Below are 22,967 nucleotides of genomic sequence, written 5' to 3' on the forward strand. Positions count from 1 at the left end.
GCTTACCCCCAAGGCAATATTCTGGGTGCCACCAACAGTAGAAACGGGGTGGGGAAAGCTGGCATGGGCAGGAGGCATTCACAGAAATGAAGTAGATTGGAGCCGGTCCCAGCACAGCAGAGACCTCACTAGAACTCAGCTGTGAGAGTGAGAAGGGGTCATCGGGAACAGTAGGACTCAGAAGGGTTTCACACAATGGGTAAGACTGGGCAGTTGCAGGCAGGCCAGTCCTGAGACCCAGGATTTCACTATTGCAACAACAAAGACCTGTCGGTCAAAGAGGCAGTAGAGTACAGGGAATGACAGACAGTCTGTCTTTATTATATGTGGGGGAGGACAGTTTTATGAGTGCCCTGATGCACACGCGAAGGTCAGAGGGTACCTACAGTTCTTTGCTTCCACCATGTGGATCCTGGGGATTAGACTCAGGTTATAGTGGCAGGCACCTGCAAATGCAGCACTGGGGATTGAACTTGGGACTTTGGGTGTGCTAAACCAGTACTCTACCACAGAGCTATATCCCCAACCTGATCGGAACTTGATCAGGACTGTAGATCGGATGCTAGGGACTCTGCAGGGCAAAACGTGTGTTTTGCTCCAGGAGGTGATGAATGAAGAGGGATCTGGAAAATCAACCACACTATGACCACAGACTGAGTCGATGGCTGCATTACTCTGTGGACAGTAACTATAGCAACACAGAGGAAGACAAACCCCAAGCCATCCCTTATCAACACAGCAACGGCTCAACTGATGGTCCATATTAGACACTACTCTCCCGATTGCTTTTCTCCCCTCATTCTGTTCTGTTTTCTGCTCCTCGGAAACAATTAGCTCACAGACCAGTGCACACCAGTATGCTGCTTATGTCCTGAATGTTCTAGTAGCTCCTTTAGTGTGTGTGATATGGGGTCTGAGGGTGTGTCCACACATAGCGCAGGTGTAAAGGTCAGAGGACAACTTTCAGAAGTCATTTCTCCTGCCACAGGCTGGATCAAACTGTAGGCCTGGTGTGGTGGGCGGTCTTTGTAGCTGACCCCCTGCTGGCCCTTGCACACTGTCTCACCACTCTTGGGACACAACGTCTCTTCCTGCCGTGGTCTCCAGCTCGCTTCGCCACATCTTAGTCCCAAGACTCTCTCATGATGTAACGATTACTCTCGGGTGTGGCTGGGTAAATGTTTCTTTTAGGAAGAAACGTCTTTCTTATCTCTTGAGGGGTTGTCAGTACTGCCCTGTGAGAGGCTCTTAGAAGAAAAATAGTTTAAACTCACAAAAGAAATTCACTGTAGCCCAAGAACTTGGTGGGGGAGTTGTTGAGTGGTTTCCCAAAATCGCTGAAGTCTCCAGACCAGTTCTATCAATTTGAATCAGAGACTAGGTCACAGATTTCTTGACTTCACGTAAGTCTCCCTTCGTGTTCTGATCTAAGAAATACATCTCATCCCATTCCGGAAAATGCTGCTTGAGGACAGCAGTAAGCAAGGCTCCCAGGCCTGCCCAAGGCAGCTGGCTCCCACCCCACCCCCCGCTGGGCAAGCTTTTCTTTAGACCCTAGGGTTAGTGAGACTGAAGCCGAAAAGCTTTCTGGGATGGTAATACAGAGTCAAAAGGCCCCAACATTCCTGAGTGGAGTCCTGGAAACCATACACAGATGAAGACAATTGCTGACTCTTACAGAGCAGTGTCCAACAAGTCATATGAATCACACTGAAGGGTCAGAGTAGCATATCCCTCCCTGCCCAGTATTGGTTAAGAAATGCAGGGTGCAATGTCTGGAATTCACCAGAGGAAGAGAGTGAGTCAAAGGGAAAGTAAATGCTGCCCCATTAGTCCTGGCTGATTAATTAAAGAGGCCAAAAGAACTAAAGAGCAAGTATGGTCCTAGGTAACTGTATGGGTTGGTTTTGGTTGTTAAAGACCAAAGGAGCACAGAGCCCTGGTCCTGCCCCTCCCCGCCCCCAGACCTGTACCTCACAAAGTGTTATAGACTTTCAACTCCATATATGAAAGCTGAACACACAATCCTTAGTATTTAAGACCTGCTTGGGGTTCTCATTAAATTCCTTTTTAAAGCCATTAACAATTATAAATGGTATTGATGGTACCTAGTCACCACCTACTGGCCTAGAAGGAAATATAAGTAGATACCATTTCCTGCTCCCCATGCCCCCAACCATCCAGACTAAGGGAGGAATATAGCAATCAGCCCTGATCCTGAAGGAACATGTTCTAAGGTCCCAGTGGGTGTCTGGAGACAGACAGCACCTACCCCGACAAAGTCTGTTTCTCCTGTAAGTTGTATACTACAATCAGATACAGGAAGGCATTAGTGGTGACCACTGGCAGAGCAGAACCAGCTAGACTCGACAGGTGTCTCTTGTTCCAGGGAATCCCCAAGTCCCGGGGCAGGCCTCCGCACAGCAGCACAGCATGTAGGAAGAGCAGCAGTCAGAATATAGGTTTGCTTCCGTCCCCCCCAGAGACACTGATGCCTTTGCTATTCACCTCCAAGGCACTGCAGGGTCAGAGTAGACCTGTAACGCATTTTCTCCTGCTTAAAATTGCGGTTAGAAGTATTGTTTTTGCTGAGATCTCAGCAGACTTCACACACGATTGTTTTTTATTGGGAACTTTGAATTTCTCAGTGAGAGGAAGCATTTTCTTCCAACCTTCTTGGCTTTTCTTTGACCTACCCAACCCCCCTGCACTACTACCCTGTGAGTGAGTGAGGGTTCCTTGAGCACAAAGAGTTAATTAAGAATGAAGACAAGCAAGCAGAGTGTAGACACAGGGGCAAGGTGCCATTTGTGTCCAGGGAGAGACAGTGTCTGACAGGGTGGGATGGGATGGAGATCAGTAGAGACTTCATCAGGCTGCTCAGAATGGTACACAACTTAAAGGTTACCTTTTCCTGGAATTTTCCATTTCCTATTTTCAGAAGGTAGTTGCTAGGAAAGTAGGGAGGGCACCATACTAAAGAATGTCCGAGAAGGGGCAGCAAACTGGTTCCACAAGTAAACGTGCTTACAACCAGGCCTGATGACTTGAGTTTAGTCCTCGGGACTCACGCAATGGAAGGAGAGAAGTGACTCCCTTGAGTTCTTGGATTTCCACATACAGGCTGTGGCATATATAACCCCCCACCCCCTCCCACAAACATGTACATACATACCCAAGTTTAATGTCTCCGAGAAACAGAAACTGAACTTTGAACAAGCACCACACACTTCCAGGGAGTCAACAGAAATCTGTAGAAAAGCAGTTTAGACCGTGTCCACATGTTGATGTTGGCTGGCGGCCCTAGACCCCATGTGGTTGTTTGAATGAGAATTGCTCCCTGTAGGTGCCTATGTTTGGATACTTGGGGCCCAGTTGGTAGAATTGCATGGGAAGGATTAGATGTGTCTTTATTGGAGGAGGTGTGTCCCTGACAGTGGGCTTTGAGATTTCAAAAGCCCTCACCATTTCCAGTGCGCTCTCTGCCTTCTGCTCACGGATTAAGATGTAAGTTCTCGGCTGTTCCTGCTGCCCTGCCTTTGCGCCGCCATCATGGACTCAAACCTCTGAAACCATCAGCCAATGAAGTGCTTTCTTTTATAAGTTGCTTTGGTTATGGTGTTTTGTCGCAGCAACAGGAAAGTGCCTAAGGCACCCCTGATACCTAGTTCCCCCAGAAACCTCTACAAGAGAAACCTGAGACCTTAAGGCTCTGCTTCCTGCAGCAGGGACAAAGAACACTGAACATGAAATAGCACCAAAGGCTTTAATAGCTTTTGTTTGTTTGTTTGGTTTTTCGAGACAGGGTTTCTCTGTGTAGTTTTGTGCCTTTCCTGGAACTCACTTTGGAGACCAGGCTGGCCTCGAACTCACAGAGATCCGCCTGCCTCTGCCTCCCAAGTGCTGGGATTAAAGGAGTGCGCCACCACCGCCCGGCTTTAACAGCTTTTTTTATCCTAGGAAAATCATTAGATTCCTCTGGACCTTAGATGCCACCAACCTTACAAACAGCACCAGTGCCGACATGACCTGTCCCCCAGGGGTGACTGGAGAATCACACACTCCAGGTGTCTTTAGAGTTCTCAAATAAGCACCTTCTTTCTACTTAGGGAAACATAGTGGGGTGCTACTGCTAGTCTCAGTAACCAGACAGAGACTGGAAGACTGGTAAAGCTTTATTAAGACTTAAACAGAAATACTACTTCTGCACATGGACCCCACACAGAGTGAGGAGCTACTGAGACACCCCGCACATCCCCCCTGCTGACTGACAGTCGCTGGGTGGGGACAGCCAGGCCTGGCTATATCCACGATGTCTAGGCCTGCAGGTCCCACATTCCAACACTGTCTCTTTCTAGATAGACAAGCTATACTGTGCTAGATGGAATAAAGGAACCTCCTAGACATATTCAAGGACTGACATCAATAGTTTCCTGTGACCCAAAAAACCCCGGAATCCTGCGGGGCCTGTGGAAGTGACTTCCCATTCTGAAAGAAGTCTGCAGAGTGTCTCCTTCGACACTGGTGTGCGGAGCTACGCTAGTCCAGATTCGGGAGTGGAGCGGTAAGAATCAGCTGGTTGTACACAGCACAGTTCACCCCACAAGAAAACCACAGTGAAACTCCACTTGGCAGCAAAACTAAGTACTGGCCACGGCAAGATAAAACTGGCCAGAAAATAAAAATAAAAAATGACTAAGCACAAGTACTTACAAACAGGACTTTAGGGGAGAGTTGTGCGGACGGAAGGAAACAGATCTTTCTTCCCTCCGCGCACAACAGAGCACAAGCCGCTCGCTCCCTAAGCTATAAGTTAAAAACAACAAACCCCACCACTGATGTAGATATTAAAATGAGCAACGGACACACTGGAACAGATTAAGAAATGCTCTTTAGGAAAGTCATGCTCCTTCAGCTGCCATGGTTTAAACTGGTGGGTCACTCAAGAGAACACAGTCTGCCCTCCTATGGCATTTGATTTTATTCAAAGGTTCAAGATGCCTTTTTTTTTTTTTCCTCTTAAAAGTGGCCTGGGAGCTGTCTGCTGTCAACAGGTAGATGACAGTGTACAGACAGTGGGAAGCAGCTTCATGGACTCATGTCCTCAGTATGCCCGTGCCCACTTGGGGCTTCTGATGGGAACCTTCAGACCGGAAAGGGCAAGGCTTAGGGACAATCCAGCCTGACAAACACTAATGGAGTCATTGCATATGGGCAAGGTCCACTCCGTGGGACATGAGTTCCCATCTCAATTCCACTACTATAATTCATAAAATCTGGCTGCACCAGACACCGTTATGGGGGAGCTCCCACCGAGGAGTCAGATAACCAGGAAAAGACTGTAAACCGCTCTGGCAGGTCACCTTCCCACCAAGATGATGGGCCAGCACAGATAGCAAGCCCAAGCGAGATTCTACAGGCCAGGCCATAGCACTCCAGTCTCCAAGGGAAACTGATTCCATTGCGATTTCACGTCAAGTGTGGACTTGAACTTTGAAAGTCCTGGGCATGCAAATCCTTTCTATACATGAGAAGGGTCAGAAAGAAACCACTCCACCCTGCTCCTTGTAACCCCCGTGGAAACTCTGATCACTTTCCCGTCCTTCACTGGGGCGTCTCTCATCACAACTCTCTTCATATCAGCTCCTCTGTCTTGTCCCTCATACAGCAGATCTGTTTTTCACTGCGGGCGGTGTTAGGAATGAACCGGGGTTTGTACACGACCTAGGCCAGCACTCTGCCACTGAGTTACAACCCAGACCCACATATCCAATCTGCAACTGGTCTTTCTTGGACTCACACTCATTTTTCTTGCAATTTTTTTTTTTTTTTTTGGTCTTTCAACTTTTTCTGTCTTAAAAAAAAATTCAATAGAGACATCTTCCACTGGATCTAGAGAGTGAAAACCAAACAAACAGCAAATGCTGGTCTTTCTTCCCCATGCTGTGACAACCATGTTAAAAGTAGTGAGATACAATATCACGTATCACTGCTCTCCACCATACACGTCTCTAGAACTCAATCGGTGCCGTGCTGGGTTTGGCCATGTTTTCCCTATGAACCTTTTCTCCCTTGATCAGTTCCATGGCACTGAAGGCTGAAGACAAGGGAGCAGATGGAGCCTGGAGGGAACTGACCTAAGAAACAGGCTGACATTTTACTTTTAGACAAGTAAGAAAGGAAAAAGTGTCCGTGACTGCTCCTCCAGTGACCCATGCCCTTCAGGTTCGAACTTGGAACTTCCCGGCTTTGGTCATGTATTTGATGCCCTTAAAGGGCTTGTACTTCTCTCCATACATGTCCAGACGGTTCACTTTGAGTCCTGGAGGGAGGAAGGAAGAGAGGCGTAGGAGGTGAGCATCTCTCAGAAGTAGCAGCAGACAATTGTCTGGGTTTGTGTCAATACAGAAGCGGGGTGTGTGGAAGAGACTGTCGAAGGGGCCCATTCTTGGAAGCAGAGGCAAACAGCCCTGCTATCTCGGTAGGGACATTTGCGGCAAAGATTACGTCAGCAAACAGCTCTCCTGGGAGAAGCCCTCCTCTCAGTGGAAAGGGCAGAGAGTCAAGCAGATTGCATTGAGGGTGAGGACAAAATAACACTGTTTTGCTCAAATTATTGGACTGAAGAATGATAACAGCATTAATGAATAATGGAAGGAAATGAGCTGATCAATGGAGGCTTCCGAAACAATCCTGCCAAACTGAACAGAAATTATTTTGTCGATCGCTTTATGGCCTATTAAGTGGTTTTGGAGGAAGAACGTATCACTTAACTTTAATCACCTAAGTTAAAGAGTCTTTTAGTAAAGAAAACTAAGAATGTTCTCTAAAGATAAAGCCCATTTCTTCCTAAGGCTTTCCGAAGGCTAGTCTAAAAGTTAAACAAGAATAAAAAAATGCTTGGGGTAGATGAAACATAGTAAATACTCAGAAAATATTATATCTTCCTACTTTCCTAAGTGTGGTCAAGCAAGTCAAGACTGGCAATGTCTAAAGACAGTACTGGTGAGCAGCGAGGTCTGCTGAAGCTGGCAGACCTGTGGGGCTGATTTCTTCCCGTGCCTGGGGAAGAATGGAGAAGTACCCTCAGACTGAAGCCCTTGGGCAGCTCAAATCAACAACTCTAGCACAATCCAACCATGGCCTACGGAGACCTCTGTCAACCCATCTCTCACTGGGTCCCTGCCAGTTTGACTCCGGGTCTTTCTGCTAGCTTCTGAGTCGTCCGAACTGGGAAAGATCTCACTGATGAGTCCATACAGGGGAATAGAACCAGACCCAGTGAGACCCTTCGTCAGAGAGTCCCAGCAGACACTGAGGTCTGCGCCTGGCAACGGAGAAACCACCCAAGATGTGTCACTCACCAGAAATGGCCAGCTGCTGGATCTTAAACTGCAGGTTAATTGTGGGGTTCTCATCTGGCTTAGAAGCTCCGACCTGAAGACTCATTGTCCCCTTCAAACTTGGCAGCTTTTGTGGGTTTATTTTTCCTACATCCCAAGACAGCATCTTGGAAGAAAACACATAGAAGTGGGTTTTCCCACATAACCACTGTGTTGTTTTTAATCTGAACTCAGAGCTCCGACCTCAAGCCATTGGCCTTCCATATTATCAGCCACCTCTGACCGGGGGCGGGGAGGGGGGTTCCACAGAGAACCCTCTGTCAAAGGTCTTTAGGACCAAGTCCCTTTGATTGATCTTGCCTTCCAACCAGGGATCCAGCCTGTGTTGAGGGTGATTCAAATGCCCAGTCCCTTACCTTTGTCACGGGGTCAAACGTGTGTGTCCCCTGGGATGGAGTGAGGCTCATATTCAGGACACCTTTGGGCATCTGGCTGGTGACAATCACACCCTCTATTGTCTTTCCCATGGTCTGCTTGGGTCCCACTGTGATTTCAAAGCGTCCAAGTGAACTGCTGTCCCGGAAGCTGATACCATGTTTAACATAGACTGGAATCGCAACCAGGCTGCAAAAGAGACAAAATACCCTCTTCAAAGAGAGAACACCAGGGGCTGGAGAGACAGCTCAGCAATTAGGAGCACTGGCTGTTCTTGCAAAGGACCTGGGTTTGGTTCCCAGCACCCTTGGGACAGCTCACAACTGTCCGTAACTCCCGTTCCAGTCTATCAGACACCCTCTTCTGACCTCGGCAGGCACCAGGCATGCATGCAATGTACATACATACATACACATAAATGAAACACTCATGCACATAAAATAAATAAATCTAAAGAAATTTTGAAAAAAAGAAAATCTCCTTTGAGGGCTGGAGAGCTGCAGCAGCACTTAGAAGCACTTGCTGCTCTTATGGAGGAACCAGGTTTGGTCCCCAGCACCTACAGGGAAGTCTCACAAGAATTCCGGTTCTAGGGGATCTGACACCCTCTTCTGGCCTCCCCAGGCACCAGGCACTGGCAGCGCACATATATACATGCAAGCAAACACTTATACACAGAAAACAGGCAGAGAAGTATCTTAAACATCAGAGAAGTATCTTAAAAATAACATACTCAGAAAACAGGGATACAGCTTTTGTTTTTGAAAAATGAAGGTGGTGCCTAGAAAATGAAGTTCTTCTGATGCCTCTTTGGGCAAGAATGAAGAAAACTAAGCTATGCACCAAGTTGTTTGGAGAATCAGCAGGAGCAGGAAGGAGCAAGAGGTCACTCCAGACTGTGTTTAGGACACAGGCTACAGCATTTCCAGGCTGTGTTTAGGACATGGGCTATAGCATTTTTTCTGGGCTATGTTTAGGACACAGGACTATAGCATTTCCAGGCTGTGTTTAGGACATGGGCTATAGCATTTTTTCTGGGCTGTGTTTAGGACACAAGGTCACCATTCCTGGATATGGGACAACACTATTCACACCTCACCGACCTTTTATGGCTTGTTTATACAGCAGGACTGTGAACTGAAGCTAGAGTCTCATGGCTGTTAGACTGGAGCTCTACTCCTGGGAACTGTCACCCCAGCCTCTTCAAGACAGTGCATCTGACTTCATCCTGACCCACACAGGGCCCCAGAGATGGGATAGGTTGTCACAGTGTGGGACATTACAACGGGCTCAAGAAACCGTGGCTCCTAACATTTACGTTCTGTGTTCTGGTTAGGTACTGATTTATACGTGAATACCAACATCTTTCTGCTTCTCTGAGGTTGAATAACTTGCCTGGTCATATCTATGAGGAAAGGAGAGGTGTGAGTTGGGGCAATCGGATTCAGGCTCACAGATACCTGAGTCACCAGAGAGGAGGCACTGGTCCTGAGTCCTTAGGATCCCAACTCCACATACCTTCTACTGAAAATCAGAGCTCCCAAATAAGGAAGCACGTGAGACCCAAACTCACTGCATGGACACTCTTTCAAAGCACGATGCCTTTTGGATGTCAAGGGATTTAATACTGATTTTCTGAGGAAGGGAGCAACAATATAAAGCAGCGGCTGTGCTAGTGGCCCACACCTGTCAGCCCAGCAGGAGGACTTTGAGTTCAAAGCCAGCCTAGGCTGGGCTAGACAGCAAGACTGACCCAGCAGATACCACCACCAAAAGTAGTAATGACAGCCTCAGTGCCCCCTTGCCCCGAGCGAAGCACTGTCCACTCAGTCCTCACAGAAAGACACTCGCTATCCCCAGAAGAGAAAGAGACGGAGTGGGAAAGCAGCTCACTGCATTGATGCAGTGAGCAACCCAAGGAGCTGGAACCTGAACCCAGGGAAGTGGGGGGGGGGGGGGGGTGCGGGGGCAGGGGCGAGGGACGGGGCTAGCCACTACAGACATAGCTTCCACAGACATGGAGTCTGCTCCCGGGACCTGCTTACTTCTGTGCACTGACGTGGTAGGAGAGCAGGCGAAAGTTGCCATCAGGAGGGATGAAGGAGAGGATGCGCTCAGATTCCCAGCGCTTGAAACGGACACAGGGATGGAAGCTAACGTCGTCCAGCAACCTGGGGTTCTGCAGCACCAGGCGGGGAAGAAGAAGAAGAGGTGGGGGTGAGCTCCAGGGTTTTCTCTGAACAGCAATTCAGACGACATTTTCACTAAGCACACACAAGCGTCCCGAGCCCACGGAGGCCTCAGGGCCACCCTGATTGCTGCTTGTGTGAGTTCTCATCACTCCCTTCAGAAACACCTCATCTCCCATGCCAAAATGGTTAACAACAGCTCTGGACAGTACCATGAAGGACAGGGTGAGGTCTGGCATCCCGGTCAGCTTCACACAGGCGTCAATCACCCCCTGGATCTCAGCGGTGACTGTGGAACCTAACCGGAAAAGGACAAAGACAAGGACGCTGGAGACCACAGAAGCCTGTGTTCCTCCTGCCTCTCTCTCCATTCTCCCTCCCTCCTGCCCTCCTCTCTTCCGTCTAGACACCCAGTTCTGTCCAGTCCATCTGTCCATCATCCAAGCTCCAGTCTGAGAACTCTGATGAAAGCGTGGAGACAGAGACCAGTGAGAGATTAGGAGGCCTAGAAGGGTTTCCATCTAACGCCAGAGCCACAGAGCGCCAGCACCTGAACTGGTACTGCAGAAGATCTGTGAGACCCGTGGTCCTCACCCTACAGGTCTCTACAAACAACCCCCCTCCCTCCCTCCTCCTCCCCCCCTTCCCTCATCTTCCTGTCCGTTCCTAGATGCTCTTCCTCAGCAGGTGCAGGTCTCTGCAGGTTCTAATATGCCGCACGTGTACTCAGGCCTTGACTTCCCCTCTTTCATTCTCCCTGAAGTACTTAGCCTCCCCAAGGCTTCAGTCTCTATCACACCCAATTATGTGCATTGTGTTTCTATAATTGGAAAAAATTGTTACCACACGATATATTCTGATCATGTTTTTCCCATCTTCCAACTCCTCCCAGATTCTACCCACCTCCCTACCCATCCAACTTTTTGCCCACCCCCCCACCCCTGCTTAAAAAACAAATAATCGGGGCTGGGGAGATGGCTCAGTGGTTAAGAGCACTCACTGGCTGCTCTTCCAGAGGTCCTGAGTTCGATTCCCAGCAACCACATGATGGCTCACAGCCACCTATAGTGGGATCTGATGCCCTCTCTGGCATAAGGTTGTACATGCATAGACATTAAATAAAATAATAAATCTTAAAAAAATAATCAAAACATAAACAAAAACCCCACAAAACCACAAAATGGGAAGCCAAAATAGGCAAGCAAAAGTCCAGTAAAACAAAACATGCCCACACGAAGCCAAATGAGCCAAAAGGCAACCATTTGACCACTGAGTACATTTTGCGTTGGCCATCTACAGATGGCACAGAGTCTGCCCTTAAGTGTGGTTAATATCCCCAGTGAGACGCCAACGGAGAAGACTCATTTTTCCTTTGCAAGTCACTGTCAATTGCTGATGGCTTCTGGTTAAGGGTGGGAGCTTGTGTCCATTTCCCATCTCAGCACTGGAACCCTGTCTGTCCTGCACCTGTGCAGATACGGTGATGCACTAGGACCCTGTCTGTCCTGCACCTGTGCAGATACTGTGATGCACTGGGACCCTGTCTGTCTGTCTGTCTGGTACCTGTGCAGGCCCTGTGATGCACTGGGACCCTGTCTGTCTGTCTGTCTGTCTGGCACCTGTGCAGGCCCTGTGATGCACTGGGACCCTGTCTGTCTGTCTGTCTGGTACCTGTGCAGGTCCTGTGATGCACTGGGACCCTGTCTATCTGGTACCTGTGCAGGCCCTGTGATGCACTGGGACCCTGTCTGTCTGTCTGTCTGTCTGGCACCTGTGCAGGCCCTGTGATGCACTGGGACCCTGGCTGGCTGGTACCTGTGCAGGCCCTGTGATGCACTGGGACCCTGTCTGTCTGTCTGTCTGTCTGGTACCTGTGCAGGTCCTATGGCACACTGCATTTTCAAGCTCAGCCTCACTGCTGACTGAAGGATTCCTCTCCAGGTGTCACCAAGGCTGCAAGCTTGTTGCAAGAGCAAATTTGCTCTGACTCCCTGATGGCTCCCATTCCTGTCATTTGAGGTGACACTATCCATCCAGCTGCCTGAGCCAGGTACACATGCCAGTATACTCCCACCTCTTCTCTTACCATGTCTAGTTAAATACTATTTTTTGTAGTTTAGGCTAGCCTCAAACTTGCTCCTTCTGCCTCACTTCCTAGTGCTGGGATAGCAGGCATGCACCTCTGTCTCTGTCCAGGAATATTTATTCACCTATATTCTGAGCCAGGACTTCAGGCACAGCCTCCAATGTTGCCGCTGCCTCCAGTCCACCTCACTGTAGATCAGTCTCCCACACTGCGACACAACTGACCACTGTGTTTTTCTATTCGTTTGTTTTTAAAGTCAGGGTCTCACTATCTAGCCTTGACTGGCCCGGAACTCACAATATAGACCAGGCTGGCCTCGAATTCACAGAGATCCACCTGCCTCTGCCTTCCTAGAGTGCTGGAATAAAGGCGTGCGCCATCAAGCCTGACATAGATTGCCGCTCTAATAAAAAAGTTTAAAAAATACTTTTCCGGTATTTGTATTCTATGTGTATGGGTGTATTGTCTGCTTGTACGGTGTGGACCACGTGTGCATGGTGCCTATGGTGGCCAGAAGAGGGCATCGGATCCTCCGGGACTGGAGCTATAGACAGGTGGAAACCACCATGTCAGGGCTGGGAACTGAGCCCAGCAGAGGGTCAGCCAGGGCGCCTAACTGCTGAACCATCTCTCTAGGGTCAATTAAAAACATTTTTTTTTGCAGTGATATAAAATATCAAAATGTAAAAACCTTATCGCTCAGGGAATTTCTGAACATATATACATCCACATCAAATGTGGAAATTTTCTAACGTGACAGCGTGTGCCTCCCTGTCCTTCCTAGCTAATGACATCCTCTTCCCCCTAATTCTGACTTCTATTGCCTTAATTGCACCTGCTTTCAAGGGTCACTAAATGCAATTCACTGTATGGGATAATGTATATGTCTGACTTTTTTCTCAACAGTGTAAGACACATGTTGATGGGTGGATCAGTAACTTATTCTTTTTTTTTCACTACTGTAGAGTACTCTGGGTGACTGTATCAAGGCTTATTAATCATTTTTTTTAGTGGATGGTTGGGTTATTTCTCATTTGTGTTAATATGAAGAAATACTGTGATGCCTTAGTTTTTTTTCTTTTTTTTAGATTTATTTACTTATTATGTATACCGTGCTCTGTCTGCATGTGCCCCTGCAGGCCAGAAGAGGGCGCCAGATCTCATTACAGATGGTTGTGAGCCACCCTGTGGTTGCTGGGAATTGAACTCAGGACCTCTGGGAGAACAGCCAGTGCTCTTAACCACTGAGCCATCTCCCCAGCCCATGACGCCCTAGTTTTAAGGTCTCGCTATTTACTTTCCTTTCACGCCCCTCAGTCCAGGCTCATTTCTGTGAACCCTGCTGCGGAGGCAGCTCCCAAGCAGCGCAGCGGGGAGGCCATCATCGATGCACTCTGCTGACAGAGCAGCCGCCTCTGCATGATGGCCGAGCCCATCTGCCGGCACTTCTTCCCCTGGACCACCTTTCCACGGCCGCAGACTAACAGCCTGGGTCCTATTAATGGTTGGATGGTCAGACTCTCCCTGTGCTGTGACCAAGTTCCCAACAGCAGACAGTGGATGGGTAAGTGCAAGAATGTGAAGGACTCCCAAATCCTCAGCCCCAGGACTCCTACTTCGATTTACTTAACTGAAGAAAACAAAAAACAAAAACAGGGAAGAACCTGTCATTAAATGACTAGTTCTGCCTGCAGACCTGGGAAGCCGATACTTTCAAACAGAAAATCTAACCAACAAGAGCTCACTTAGGACTTCCCTCCCGCCCCCTCCCCCACTGCTTCCATGGTTTCTTGAAACAGGGTCTGGCTGCATAGCCCCAAACGGCCTGGAGATCTTGATCCTCCAGCCTCAACTCAGTGATGGGTATGCACTGCCATACTTGGCCTTGTCCCTCCGAGTAACCCTTCCCCACCCTGTGCCTTGCCGCAATCCTCAGTCCTGCTACTCCTCTTTCTCATTCAAGAGAAGTTCCACAAAGGGCGAAGTGTGAGCCTCTCGGCTGCATCATCACACACACTCAAGAGAAGCAGTCCCCCCTCTCCACACTCAGAGAACAACTTCTCGGCACCCACCTGACTTGTCGATGATGGCGTCTATCTCTTCAACCACATCGAAATAGGCCTCGTTGTTGGTATACTTCACCCCAGTCCGTCGCCAAGGCACCACCGACAGCTGCCCGGTCGGAAGCTGGTCCCCCACATTGGTGCTTCCTGAGACAATTAATACTGGTGACTAAAATCAAATTGGTATTTTAATGCCACTTCAAATCTAGCCACCTAAGGACATGCCCCTTGAAGTTCCTACCCCCTTGTTACTCATGCAATACCACTTGGAAGATAAGCCTTTCGCTTCTCCTATGTAGGGCAGCCTGGTCTAATTTTAAAGTCCATTGTCGACATGTGGTCCGCTGCCTCGAGGAAAGGTTTAAAGGAAGCCACCCGAGAAGCGGGTATCATATTTGGTTTGGAGAGTAACGAAGATCGAAGGATCTCAAATTCCACAGCAGCTTAGATAAGGTACCGTGTTTCTGGAGTTGCGGGCACCCACACACTGACACACCATCACCATTAGTGAGACAGTATTCTAGTTTAAGGCAGGTTCTCAGGCACAGCGATAGAAGGTGGAAGTGTTTACATCAACAGGATCTGCCTCATGCCAACAGTGAACAGAACAGAACGCAGCCAGACCCTGCCCGGTCCCTGTAGCTGTACTGTCTCCTTGCTGCCCTGCTCCCAGACATCAAAGCTTATTTTAGAGAGAACTGATGACAGTAACAATTTAAATCCTGTTTCCTTTCCCACCGCCTGTATCTCTTTAAAGAAAGAACTCCGAGCCGGGCGGTGGTGGCACACGCCTTTAATCCCAGCACTCGGGAGGCAGAGCCAGGCGGATCTCTGTGAGTTCAAGGCCATCCTGGTCTACAGAGCGAGTTCCAGGAGAGGCTCCAAAGCTACACAGAGAAACCCTGTCTCAAAAAACCAAAAAAAAAAAAAAAAAAAAAAAAGAAAGAACTCTGAAACACAGGTATAGTCAGCACATGTATAAAACATGCCAGCTTTTCAAAACGGGGGTCTCAAAGGAATTTTTTTCTACAGCTGAGTGAGATCGGGGCTCTAAAAAGTTTCTAACAGAGCACTCACAAAGATTTTAAGGTTTAAACTAAACTCAGACTACTGCAAAAAACAAAACAAAAACAAAAACAAAACAAAAAACAATAAATTTGTTACTGGGTCAGTACAATGCTTTTTAAATCATCAAAATGGAATTGCATGTATCTGGTACAACATTTTCTCTCACTTTCCTTAAAACAAACTGTAGATCTGTCTTGTCTCTTCCAATGTGGTGACTCTGAGTTTCTGTCTCATGAGCCACACAAACTCAATGCGTCTGGACGGATGACAGGGCAAACCAACCCTCCTGTGATGCCTTCACAGAACTAACTGTCTTGCTACTCTTCAGACTCGTATTTTCAAAAATTAGTTTGTCAAATTCGCTGAAACCCCCATTTACATTATTAAACAAGACTAAACGTGTAAAAACGTAATGAATCACACAGATGAGTCTCACTAAATCAAACATTTCACATGTGGGCTCAGCAAACACCATGACAAAGCTAAGTGGAAGTCCCAGGCTGTGGGGAACATGGAGAATGCAACTTTCAAAGCAGAGCCTACCAACCAAGGGGCACACCTCCATAGCAGAGGGCAACCACCCATGAAAGGCCTTCTTCCAAGTTGGTGCTGAAAGATCCAAAACCAGCTCAATAAAAAATGAAAAGAGGGTACAAAAAAGTCAGTCACAACGGAGGGAAAAGTCCACACGCAAACAGGTTTGAAACCTTCCCCATAACAACAAGTGAGTGTGTATCTAGTGGTTCACAGCCTCAACAGTTAGCGGGGTTGGTGACAGTGGATGGATTCTGCAGTGGGAAGCAAAGGCAGCCATGACTGTTCTGGCCTGATGTGTGGGGATCTCCGAAACCCCTCATTTCCAGAACTGAGTAGACAAGACTCAAACATGAGAATCCTTTGTCTTTGAAAGGATAAAAAATATCAAGAACATCATAAACAGATAAATATGTCAGAGTCCATTGAACATAGAACACTAGTCATTAACAATAATGTCAGTATATCACAATTGGATGTTCATAAAACATTAATAAGAGGCAAGATTTAAAAAATATACACATTATTTAGACGTATTCTATCTGAGTGCTGGAGAGATGGTTCATCGGTTAAGAGCACTGGCTGCTCTTCCAGAGGACAGGGGTTCAATTCCCAGCACCCACATGACACCTCACAACTGTCTGTAACTCCAGTTCCAGGGGATTAGATGTCCTCTTCTGCCTTCTCAGGGAACCACACATACAAGTGGTGCACAAATATTCATGCAGGCAAAACATAAATTTAATATACATAAAATTTAAATAAAAAATGTATTCTATCTGCTCATCATTCATCTATCTAGAAGAGAAAAATATATACACATGCACATACCGTACATGTGTATAAATATTTTAAAAAGTAGTTAAATTTGGAAAATTTCATGCTCTTCTTGTACTTCCCTGTGTTTCTGAGGTTTCCATACTAATCATATTTTCACCTTTAATTGGAAGAAAATCTGTTAAATAATTTTTTTTTCAAAACTGAGATTTCATGCTAAGTGCTCTACCACCAGGAGCTACATAAAAATTGAAGTACTTTCCACATATGATTATAATTTCTGGTCAGACTCACAGCACATAAAAGGTAAAATGAGATTCCCAAGGACTCAGAGATGCCGGGACTTGGGGGGAGCATCGGCCTCCTGAAGCCCCACCCACACCCACAAACCGCTCACACCTGTGATGGTGTTGACCACTGTCCGGAGAATGGTGGGGGGCTTTATCAGTTCTTTGAGGATGTTTGACTCAGTGGCCAAGGGGAACCCGTTGTCCAGCATCTCTTCCAAGACCTCGTAGACCACAACCACATTGTCCTTGATCACTGGCTCTGAGCAGACTCCAAAATAGTCCTAGTGAAGATAGAACAAGTGGATTCATCACTGGGGCTGGAGAAAAAAGTGAAACAATATTCCTGAGAGTAAGGACTTGTCTGTCGACGGGGTTTAACCAGAGTGTCCAGGACATTCTTCCAGGAGAGAAGAGGGCAGACCTCAGTCCTCCTGGGCAGCTTGGCTTGGAGGTAACAACACAGGGCAGGTGATGGTACCTGTGCTGTCAGTAGCTCCCTCTACAAACCAGAGGAAGTCAAGCTCTTTGGGTTGATTTCCTCACTTGATAAAATATAAAAAAGAAAAAACCATTAATCTAGACTAGATATGCTCATATACAAAACGTATGAGCTATGCAGAGTGGTAATAATTGACATAACGCAGAAATATACACAAAACCTTTTAATCCTTCTGCTGTGTGCTTTCTTGAAATTTATTCAGAAAAGGATGAAAAGGAAGACTGTGAGCTCAGCAGAAGGCCTCTTTAGAGCATCCCTGATGCTGGGATTCTCAAAAGTCTATCATTTACTTAAAGGGCTAACCTTACATTTAAATTATCTAGAAAATTATATTCTTCTCATCTTCTCTTTTCCAGCACTCTGGATCAAATCCAGGGGCTCCTGGGTTATAATCCTGTCACTCGTTAACTAATTTAGGTCTTGATTGAATGGTGTAATGTGGGTAACGCTATGCAGACGCATGAGAAAGTTGTGAACCCCAAACATGGTAAGTATGGTGGCAAAAGTGGCTAGGGGAGAAAGATGTGTGTTCTGTCAATGTACGTGTCTCAAAGTGTCAGGCCTGGCTCTTACAGGACCCCTAAGATGGTTATACAATTCACCAGATGGGAAGGCACACAGCTGAGAAATCCTGTTCTACTCAAGGACAGTTTGACTGCTAAGCTGAAGTCTGCTTCCCAGTTCCTCTACATGAAGCCATCTGCAAACACACACTTATTCTTTCTTCTCCAGATTACACTCCTGAGGGCCCTTCACTGCTCAAGCAATGGGATGAGCCTCTGATAATCTCACCACCTGGCCACCAAACTGATTCTGTGAGATGTAGCCTAAACTAAACATCAGACACAATGAATATCAGTGAGGGTCCAAGATAAATTCATTCAAGAACAAAGAATATATTCCTAGAACAAAAAAAAAATGAGAGGGGGCTGGAGAGATGGCTCAGAGGTTAAGAGCACTGAATGCTCTTCCAGAGGTCCCGAGTTCAATTCCCAGCAACCACATGGTGGCTCACAACCATCTGCAATGAGATCTGGCACCCTCTTCTGTATACATAATAAATAAATAAATCTTAAAAAAAATGAGAGCATAATGGAAGGAAAATACCACATTTCTTTCCCAAGAGTGATTGTATTTTAAAAGCAAGCCCTCATTTCAGGGGGTTCTGTCAATCAAACACAACACTCAAGGAGCCCTACAGTGCTAGGCGCCACAGCAAAAGCAGTTGCAATTCTGCTGCTGTGACTCCATAACCTTCAAGAACTAGGGGGAAAATGTTGCCAGAGGACAAACATTCAGCTAGACACTAAGCTCCACACTGCTCCACTCTTACCCGTGGCTTCAAAACCCATCTTTAGTCTACCTTCCAAAATCCCTCTGTGGTTTCAATATTGTGTGGTTGCTAATTTTTCTTTTCTGTGTACAGGTATTATCTGGCTGGGCATGTTCATGCAGTGTCCACAGAGGCCAGAATAGGGCACCATATCCCCTGGAACTGAAGTCACAGACAGTTGTGAGCTGTCATATGGGTGCTGGCAATTGAACCTGGGTCCTCTGAAGAGCAGCTAGTGTTTGTTTGTTTTTTGGGGGGTATTTTTTTGTGTGTGTGTGGGGGGGGTGGGTTCCAGACAGGATTTCTCTGTGTAACAGTCCTGGCTCTCCTGGCATCTGCTTTGTAGCCCAGGCTGGCCTCGAACTCACAGAGATCCACCTGCTTCTGCCCTCAGAGTGCTGAGATTAAAGGCATGTGCCACCGCTGCCCGGGCAGCTAGTGTTTTTAACTGATGAGCCATTTCTCAAGTCTCCACCTCTATGGTTTTAAATAGACAACCTTTCTCACTCCCTGGCTTACAGTTAGTTACACAGTAATTGGTATAACAATAAGACTGTTAATTTGTGTATGGGTAAAGTACATAGATCTCACAGCAGGGCCAGGCAGAACAGCTGAGCAGCTTAACTACTGGATTCTTCTGTTTCCTCCATAGTCTTGTAATTTTAGTTTTTCACTGTGCAAAGTCACTGGCATGCAGCATGGGGATTAGAATCCAGAACAGTATTTGGAGGTAAAAACGTATTTTAATTCTCTTACCACTGAAAACAGTTCTAGTCATGTGATGTGGGAGTGAGCACTGTGGACAGAACAGACTTGCTCTGCCGCTGTCAATCATATGCTCCTCCCTTTTCCTAACTCCACAGTTCTTGTATACATGTGGCTAACTCCGGACCTCACATGACAGAGAAGTTAAACCACAGTGCTCTGATCCTAATCTCTCATAAAAGCAATGCGAATGGCCGGCCACATAGTTAAAGTCGAGTGATCATCAGGACAAAGATTCCATTGTGTGGATCCGGAATCTGTGCTTATGCGGTTCTTACATGTTGGTATAACTCACCTCCCTGTATCATGTTCCCTTAGAGCAGTGGTTCTCAACCTTGACCCCTTAACACAGTTCCTCATGTTGTGCTGACCCCCAACCACAAAATGATTTTCGTTGCTATGTCATAACTGTAATTTTGTTTCTGTTATGAACTGTAATGTAAATATCTGATATGCAGGATATCTGATAGGCAACAGATTGAGAACCGCTGCCTTAGCTACATATCAAAATGAAAACCACAGTGTACCTCACATTCTCACAAGCATGGAAAACTGTAACAAGAAGTCATATCAGCACACATGCTACCTGTACTCAGCTGACTCACCAATGACCCCTGCCAGGGGCAGTTAAAATAAACTTAGCTTTTCCTGTTTGTGCTTTTAGAAAACTTTACATGCATTGCTTTTGGATACAACTCAAAGCAATGTAGCTAACAAGGGTTAGCAAAAACTTCACAGTATTAAAAAAAAATCTGAACTCTAATTTGTGAGCAAAACGTAGGAGCAAACCTAAGAAGACCACACACTCATGTGGAGCAGGTGGCTCTCTCATGAAGAGGCTTACAAGCATCCAATAGGTCCTTTTGCAGCCAACTAAGAAAACAGAAACAAGAATCTAAGATCAGACAGGAAATGATGAATGTTTGGTTTTGATTTTCAAAAATGCTCTTAGCCCAAGCTACAAACAATGGAGACAGGACTGTGAAAATACTTTGCAAGATGGTATGGAGGCTTATGCCTATAATCCCAGCACCTAGAAGGCTGAGGCAGGAGGACTGCTGCAAATAGGAGTTTAGCCTGGGCTACATAATTCCGGCCAGCCTGGGCTACAGAATGAGAGCCTGTCAAAGGGGCTCTCTCTCTCTCTCTGTGTGTGTGTGTGTGTGTGTGTGTGTGTGTGTGTGTGTGTGTGTGTGTGTGTGTCTTTTAATGTTTATAGTTTATATATGTAGACCTTCCCACATTTACAAACCTGAAATGTGTCCACTACTCGGTGAAGGAATTCAATGACAAACAGAGGCGGGACCTCTGTCTGAATCACAGCCACGAAAAAGATCTTGTGTCGGTAAACACTCAAGAGGTAGTGGTGTGGGGTGGGGATAACCGGAGGCACATTTTCTGCCTCCGTGGCCCTCTCTTGGGCCTCAAAAAAGTAATCGCACACAGAACGGCTGACCACGCTTTTCCAGTGTTTCTCTAGGAAAATATCTCCAGAGGAGTTGATCAAGAAAAGGCTGTGAATCATGGCGAAGCTTGCCGGTGGGAGAGGAACACTTCTTCAGTCCACAAGCCTCTGGATGTGTCTAATTTTTCAACCCTAAAAAAAAAAAAAAGAGGCTCGATTCAGTTTCAATGAATTAAAAACATTATTTTCCATCTGTCCAAGGCTTACCCTCTTTCAAGACCAGGCTCAAGTCCTTTCACAGCACGTCCAACCTTTTGACATTGCGACATGATGCTGTCATCCACAAAGCACATTCTCACGAACCATACAATTGAGTTACAAAACAAAACGGAAAAATAAATCTCCTAACGTTTTACTTAAGCTTACACTTTGGTGTTGGAATAGTGTTTACTCAACATTCATAGCTGTCCCGGGCCACATGTGGCCTCCAGGCCACGGATTGGACACACCTGCTGCTCCATGAGCCCAAAGGATCCTTCCCTTGAATTCCTAAAAATAACTATCAGTCATCTTGTTTTCCAGTTGTATATTTTCACTTATCTTCACCATTGCCTGAATTATGTCCACTTAAAACACTACTTTCGGGTTTGTGAGACGGCTCAGCAGGTAAGGTTTGCTACAGAAACTAACAACACAGACTCAATTCCCTGGAACCTGTAAGGTAAACAAAGAGAACTGGCTAGATGCTGTCCACATGCACACACACACAAATACACTTGATTTCTTTTCAAATACTACTTTGCATAGTACAGTACATGCCTGTAATCTCAGTGCTTGCGGGCTGAGAGAGGACGATCATAAGTTTGAGGCCAGCCTGGGTTACATGGCAAGATCCTGGCTCAAAAGAAACCTAACTAAACAAAGATGGCAGCCACTACCTAAATGGGCACTGAAACTTGAAATGTGGCTGGTAAGATACACAAAGGGATTGGGAGGCTTTGGGTGGAAAAAAAAGACACAATTTTAAATATCTTAGCATTAATGTAACACTGGTAATATGTTTGAGTCAAGTAAAATATATCAAATTTTAACTTAGTTACCCTATGGTGGTTCCTATGTGAAATAACATGCATGATGCGCTTTCAATTTCTACTGAGCAGAGTTGGCCCCTGGAATTTTTGCCATCGTGATCCTTACTCATTCACTCAGACCCTATTCTCTGAAATATTTGTGCACAAAGTACTTCGTTGGGTGGCTTTAAAAAAAAAATCTCTGGAGACACCCTAGTTTGTCTACAGTGACAGTCTCCAGGATGAGGCAGCTGCGCTGCACCCCAGGGGTGGCCTGAGGCGAACGGACTGAGAGCTAATACAAGTGGTCCCATGGCTAAGCCTTGTTTTCCCAGTGCCCCAGAGGGGAGAGTCCGGATTGCTGGTGTGCAGGCTGAAAAGGGAGGCAGGCAGGCAGCGGAGAGATGGCAGCCCAGCAGCCTGCGAGCCTCGGGTACGGGAGGCCGGCCCTGTGGGCCTAGGAGCTCCAGCCCGAGAACGGTCCAGGAGCAGGGACCCTGGTCCCAGGACTGTGCACCTGTGTTGCCATGGCAACGGCGTCCCTAGCCCGCGACTCCTCCCGTACCTCTCCTGGGCGACGCCCAGCCCGGCCCTTCCCACCCGCGCGCCCGGCCCTACCAGCTTCCACCAGGTCCCAGGCTCCGTTCCGGCTCCCGCAGCGCAGTCGCGCGGCGCACTGCATCTTGCGCGGAGGCTCCTCCCCTCCTTCTTCACCGCTCGCACGCTGATTGGCCAGCCGCTCCCTGGCCTCCGCTCCTGCGCTCTGATTGGTCGCCCGTCGCTCGCTAGGCTCTAGCATCCGATTGGCCTTTGTTGAAGGTCCGGTAACCTTCGATTGGTGTAGCCCTGTGGCTCCCAGCCCTGGTTGGAGGATGGAGACGGTCGGTCATCCAGTCACAAAGGGCCTCCAGGAAACTAGGAAGTGACTGGAAGGGTAGACTGATTTCCCGGGGTACGACTTACTTAATTTACTGCGTCATGGATGATCATCGACCGTGACTAGCCTCCATTACACAGGTGCACTTAAGAAGCCACTGCTGCCCGGCGTTGTAGGGCAGATCTTTAATCCCAGCACTCAGGAGACAAGCAATGTTATCTGTGAGTTCGAGG

At 47.2% G+C, this 22,967-nt stretch overlaps 1 protein-coding gene across 1 annotated transcript; it reads right to left on the reverse strand.

Moving 5' to 3' along the window:
• Window positions 1–4,157: 4,157 nt before the first annotated feature.
• Ap3m2 (adaptor related protein complex 3 subunit mu 2) lies at window positions 4,158–22,588 on the reverse strand. Its single transcript, XM_052751836.1, has 9 exons — window positions 22,476–22,588; window positions 20,635–20,979; window positions 16,895–17,066; window positions 14,126–14,263; window positions 10,180–10,265; window positions 9,824–9,957; window positions 7,760–7,967; window positions 7,365–7,509; window positions 4,158–6,322 (listed from the first exon to the last, which is right to left on the reverse strand). Exons 2-9 carry the CDS (start codon window positions 20,905–20,907, stop codon window positions 6,222–6,224), a joined length of 1,257 nt encoding a protein of 418 aa, XP_052607796.1. The 5' UTR covers window positions 20,908–20,979; window positions 22,476–22,588; the 3' UTR covers window positions 4,158–6,221.
• Window positions 22,589–22,967: the final 379 nt, after the last annotated feature.

Source organism: Peromyscus californicus, unplaced genomic scaffold (assembly GCF_007827085.1).
Source record: "Peromyscus californicus insignis strain IS unplaced genomic scaffold, ASM782708v3 Scaffold_23__1_contigs__length_62951481, whole genome shotgun sequence".
Taxonomy (NCBI): Eukaryota; Metazoa; Chordata; class Mammalia; order Rodentia; family Cricetidae; genus Peromyscus; species Peromyscus californicus.